Genomic DNA, 5,370 nt, shown 5'->3' with positions numbered 1-5,370 from the left:
TGTTTTCAGCTCTAACTCTGTGAAATGAATCTGCAGTTTCTCCATACAAGCAATTTCCCAATCTCTATTTACTTCAGTTTTATCACCCTCTGTGCCTTGTGATCGTTTGTTCCCCAATCCCTATTTACTTCAGTTTTATTAAGGTCGCTGGGGGATTCATCTTCAATTTGATCTTGGAGAATAGCGCTGCCTGTTGCTTGGTCCTTGTTTTGCTTCTGGTTATCCCCTGCATCTGTTTATGTACCTTCCAGTTTTTAATTGTAAATCTCTGTTCGCCATTCCTTTGTTAGTTCTGTTCTTCTCCCAGTTCATCAGGTAGGGTATGCCTTAGAAACTGAGCAATGTAATCGGGAGATACTCTGTTATTATCCCTCGGTACGATTCCTTCTCCGTGCGTCGTATTGAGGGGAACGGGAACACGACGGGGTGCGTGGCAAATACCCTGTTGTCAAGCAGCTGCGAGTGGCTGATGCCGCACGAACCGTTGGCTGTTGGTTGCAGCTGCGCGCTAATCAAGCTGCATCGGCGACTAGGGAGAGAATCACAGCAGTCAGCAATTGCCAGGGACAAATCGCCGCGTTACGCCGTGCGAACCGTGTGTGGCAGCGTGTCTCGCTACTCAGGTTCGACTGAGTAAATTTCATAAACCTCTCCATTTGACATTCTTAAAGTGCTCGGATATAACGGAACCCCCTATATTTAATTTCCTAAATGGATACTATTTTTTTCATCCGTTGTTACACACACATTTTAAACGATTGCACGGTAGTTCATCCATCATTGGTTTGGTGTCTATTTGTCTTGCCTACTCACACAAAGTTGCCAATAGTTGACAAGTATTGGTATTTCCAATATTTGGCTAGCCAAATATTACTAGCAAACCAATCATGCTCTTCATCCATCATTAGAACGATCCAAATTTAATTTAAATATGCACATACTTTATCCAAAAGACATTCAATTGAGACAAAAACTTGCAACATCGTATTTGTCCACAATGAAATCATCAAGAACAAACACATCACAAGATCGTCGCCACATTGCATTACCAAAATCCCTAGCTAAAAAAGAGAAGTGCAATTTTTTACCCCTCGGGCATTTCATGACACATATCGTGGGCATGGACCTCGTCGGAGGCTGCGGTAGTCATAGGTGGCGGAGCAGGAGGTGATGGGTGGGGTCGGCGATGCTAGAGAATGCCTGCGTGACACTGGACGTGTAGAAGGCATCTGTGTGGACGACTTCTTCCTCGTTACCTTGTTGAGGGCCTTGCCAGCCACCTGGCTTCCTCGCGTGCTTGCCATCGACTGGAGCAAGTGGGAGAGCGGCTGGTAGTTGATGATCTGCAAGTCCACAAAGTTTAGTTGCAACTTTGTGAATTAAGAGTAGTATCGATCTGAAGGGAGCATAGGAAATGATCTTACCTCCTGCAAGTTAATCACCATCGAAAGAAAAGCATAGACGAAACTTTAAAATATTGTGAGTGAATGGCATATCAAAATAAAGTGTAAAAGTAAAATAAAAGTGAGAGAGGATAAATGCAAGCGATGAAATAAATAGCTCTAATGCATTCTCATGGAGTATAGATTCCCCAGTAGTATGTGTCTAACGTAATATATACGCGAAGCACAGTTGTTGGTTCAAATAACTAAGTCACCTTGCATATTTTTATAAATGGGTGAAGCCTGATACAACATACGTGCTACTCGTGTAGCTCGATATCACACCCGCCACTATCATTCCTCGCCACAACAGATTACGATGACGATGGTTAATGGTTACCCAATGGACGCGGACAACGGGTGATTCTCTATAATTCCTCTATCAATTGGTTAGGAAAGAAATGGAGGATATTAGTCACCTCTTTACCTCCGCATGCCAACATCACAACGATAGTAACATCCTTCATAGGCTAAATGTCGAGTGGTCGACCTTACACAACATTCATGAAGAATTCTAACTCAAACATGCAAAGGAGGATTATATATCTTATTGTTGTTCAACACCTCAACATACAGGGTGTAACTCAAACATAGAAACGACAATCATCACTAGGTTAATCATGGCAAGCATGAACAAACGGTCAAGGTAACATACTTAGGTTTCCACCTTGGGTTTGGTATTTACAAAGAGATGACTAGGGGGTACTCATGATGAATGTTAATGTCGGAGTCTCCTTGGTCGAGATTATGGCGTGGCATGGCCCTTCTATTGACCCCCCTTTTGGATCACCCGAGCCTAGAGTTTTGCTCGTTCCCGAGCAAGTATTTCGGCTTGAAGAACAAGGTCATCATGGACACATGGCGCAGGCAGGGGGTGGCCACGCCACCTGTCTATGCGGGGCTCCTGAGCACCGCCTTGATCTAATTCCACCGCCATGAATTCATATAGATACTGAGACCATTCGTCATTCCTCTAGAAGACTTTTACCCGCGCCGCATGCCTCTGTTCCGAAGAGATGCCATCTGAAGTCCTGTTCCAAAACCATGACGGAGGGGGAAGCCACTGTCAGATGCCTCTTCATCACCTTACTGCCTCCATGACCATGCGTGGATAGTTTCCTTAGGACCGATGGGTCCATAGTAGTACCTAGATGGTTCTGTCTCTCTTTTGTGATCTTCAATACCATGTTCCCCTTCTTCCTTGTGTGATTGGGATCACTCCGATGTAATTCCTTGGTGTGTTTGTTGTGACAAGATGAATTGTGAGTTCATGATCAGATCATTCATTAAATCCTATTGAACTTTTGAACTTTCTTTGTTGTACAATTAAATAGGTATGTATGCTTTCCTATCTATTTGTCTTCTCTGGCCAAGGTTGAGGAGTGGTTCTTTAGATGGAGTAGTGCATTGATACGACTCAAACGTATCTATTTTTCCGAACACTTTTGCTCTTGTTTTGAACTCTATTTTGCATGATTTGAATGAAGCTAACCCAGACTAACGTTATTTTCAGTAAAACCAGGGAAAATCCGTGTGTCGTGTGTACCCCAATATGATCCTCTATGCCCTCCGCCCCATAAGGAACCCCTTGCAGGGATCTAACGGGATTACGCAATATCTACAACTTTAAAAATATTCGTAATTTCTGAAAAAATCCGTAAAGATCACATACACATATGACCATGAAAACTAACCTATGGCGAATTCTTGAAAATCATATGAATAGTTACGACTAGGGTTGGGCACTTTGTGATCGAAAGCCGAAAAATGTTTTAAACGATTTGACGGTTTATTTAGTGTTCGGTTTTAAGGTTCAGTGTGAAACTTGTCCGCCATTTGGTGTTTTGTATTGTGTTCGGATTTGCTATTTTCTCAGGTGCCTGGAATTTCTTCTCCCATTAGTCACTTTTTTCCTTCTTCCTTCCCTCTTGCCCGAACCTCGCCGGAGAAGAACTAGCCCCACCATTTATCTTAGGGTGAAATAGTGTCCTTGTTATCTACTCCCTTTGTTCCGAATTACTTGTCGCAGGTATGGATGTATCGAGATATATTTAGTTCTAGATACATCCATTTATGCGACGGGTAATTTGGAACGAAGGGAGTATCTTATTATGGGATGGGGGTGCAGGGGATTGCCGGAAGTTCTTATGGATGGTGTCGGGCTTAGAGGGATGGCCGAGGCAATGGCTAGCAATGGCGGTGGGGGAGGGCGAGGCGGTGCGTGGTAGCAACCGCCGGCCACGGGTGATGGAGACCGACGATTAGGACGGGGTAGGCTGGGGGATCAGGAGAAGGAAGAAGGAAGGGAAGAAAATGATGAACAGTAGCGTGATCTATTTTGAACCATTGGATCAAGATCTGACAATTCGTATAAAAAGCCACTGATGCAACTGTTTTTCTTTTCAGGCTCATGACAAATAGAGCCTCCCTTCCAATTTTAACCCAGTCTCGCGGGGGTAATTGAGCTGCTCGCCCGCCCCTTCTCTCGCACTCACAATCCGCGGCACTCCCCCTCCAGCCAATGAGATCGCAGCATTCCCACCCTCCCGGATCGCTCCCCTCCGGGACTATAAATACGAGCCTCCACCCGGTTCTCTCGAATCCATCCACCTCTCGAGCTCTTTTCTGAAGCCGCAAGCGAGCAGAGCACACCGCACACGTAGCAGTTTCCCTTTCAGATATTTTCTTCGACTAGCCACCATGACTGCTTTGGCCAAGCCCTCCGCCTCAGCGCCGAAGCCGAAGAAGACCTCCGCCGCTGGAGCCGCCCACCCGACCTACTTCGAGGTGAGCGTCCGAGCCTCTCATGTGTCCCCCTCTGATTGAATGGTTTTGATTGCGATTGGGCTGATTGGATCTTGCGCAGATGATCAAGGAGGCGATCGCGGCTCTCAAGGACAGGACCGGGTCGAGCTCGGTCGCCATCGCCAAGTTCATCGAGGAGAAGCACGGCAAGGCCCTCCCGGCCAACTTCAAGAAGATGCTCTCCGTCCAGCTCCGCGCGTCCGCCGCCAAGGGCAAGCTCGTCAAGGTCAAGGCCTCCTACAAGCTCTCCGACGCCGCCAAGAAGGACGCGCCCAAGCCCAAGGCCAAGCCCGCCGCCCCCAAGGCTGCGGCGAAGCCCGCAAAGGACGCCGCCAAGCCCAAGAAGAAGGCCTCCGCGAAGCCCAAGAAGGCCGCCGCCGCTGGCACGAAGCGCAAGGCATCCGAGAAGAAGAAGCTGGTCGCCAAAGCCAAGAAGTCGCCCGCGGCGAAGGCCAAGGCGAAGCCGAAGACCGTCCGCTCCCCGGCCGCCAAGAAGGCCCGCAAGGTCGCCTCCGCTTGATCTGATCTGATCTTATAGGTGGTTTTAGGTGTGCGTTGGTGCTCTGGGTCTGTACAAAAGGATGCCTCATCCTCCCTGATTTAGGCTTCGGTTCTGCTAGGCAGGTTCTATGTACTATCGCTGGTGGTGTTTAGTGTCTGGAATGTTCAGGTGTCAGATGTATCCAGCTCAAACTCTGAAATGAATTTGCAGTTTCCCAATTTCTACATGTCGTCAGTTTGATCCTGAGAATAGCGATTGTTTGTTGGTTGTACTTCGATCCTGAGCATTTGCGATCCTCAATTTCCCCCTCGCCCCTTTCTACTTGTTCAAGTTCAGTTGAGGCCTCTGGGCAGGTTCTACAAGATTGAGGGCACTGCGCACGGTAACGGCCTCGTACCATGCGGTGGAACTCCCGATCACCTGCCCCCAATCAATTGTAAACTAGGGGGTAGGAACGGCGGTCGACGGGTCGCCTGAGAATTCCGCAGGGTTTCGACCAGCCGGGCGTGCCTGGCTGTTGCGGCTGCGTGCAGACAGAATCACAGGAATCGCCAGTTCCAAACCGCCGCGTCTCGCCAATCCCCTCCACTAATCCCGCGCTTGCCGATCAACTATCTAACG

The 5,370-nt window shown here is 47.9% G+C and overlaps 1 protein-coding gene across 1 annotated transcript; it reads left to right on the top strand.

Annotated features, from left to right (window-relative positions):
* The first annotated feature begins 4,029 nt into the window (after positions 1-4,029).
* On the top strand, positions 4,030-4,967 carry LOC125539283 (histone H1-like). The gene is made up of 2 exons (XM_048702709.2): positions 4,030-4,229; positions 4,309-4,967. Exons 1-2 carry the CDS (start codon positions 4,143-4,145, stop codon positions 4,765-4,767), a joined length of 546 nt encoding a protein of 181 aa, XP_048558666.2. The 5' UTR covers positions 4,030-4,142; the 3' UTR covers positions 4,768-4,967.
* The last annotated feature ends 403 nt before the right edge of the window (positions 4,968-5,370 follow it).

Source organism: Triticum urartu, chromosome 2A, assembly GCF_056163025.1.
Source record: "Triticum urartu cultivar PI428250 chromosome 2A, HENAU_Tu73, whole genome shotgun sequence".
Taxonomy (NCBI): Eukaryota; Viridiplantae; Streptophyta; class Magnoliopsida; order Poales; family Poaceae; genus Triticum; species Triticum urartu.
The sequence above is the reverse complement of the archived record's forward strand: the minus strand, read 5'-3'. Positions and strand labels throughout refer to the sequence as shown.

Bases quoted from the DNA above. Each gene is read 5' to 3' on its own strand.
- LOC125539283 (XM_048702709.2), top strand. From the start codon at position 4,143: ATGACTGCTTTGGCCAAGCCCTCCGCCTCAGCGCCGAAGCCGAAGAAG. The intron at 4,230-4,308 runs GTGAGCGTCCGA...GATCTTGCGCAG, and splicing joins CCCACCCGACCTACTTCGAG to ATGATCAAGGAGGCGATCGC.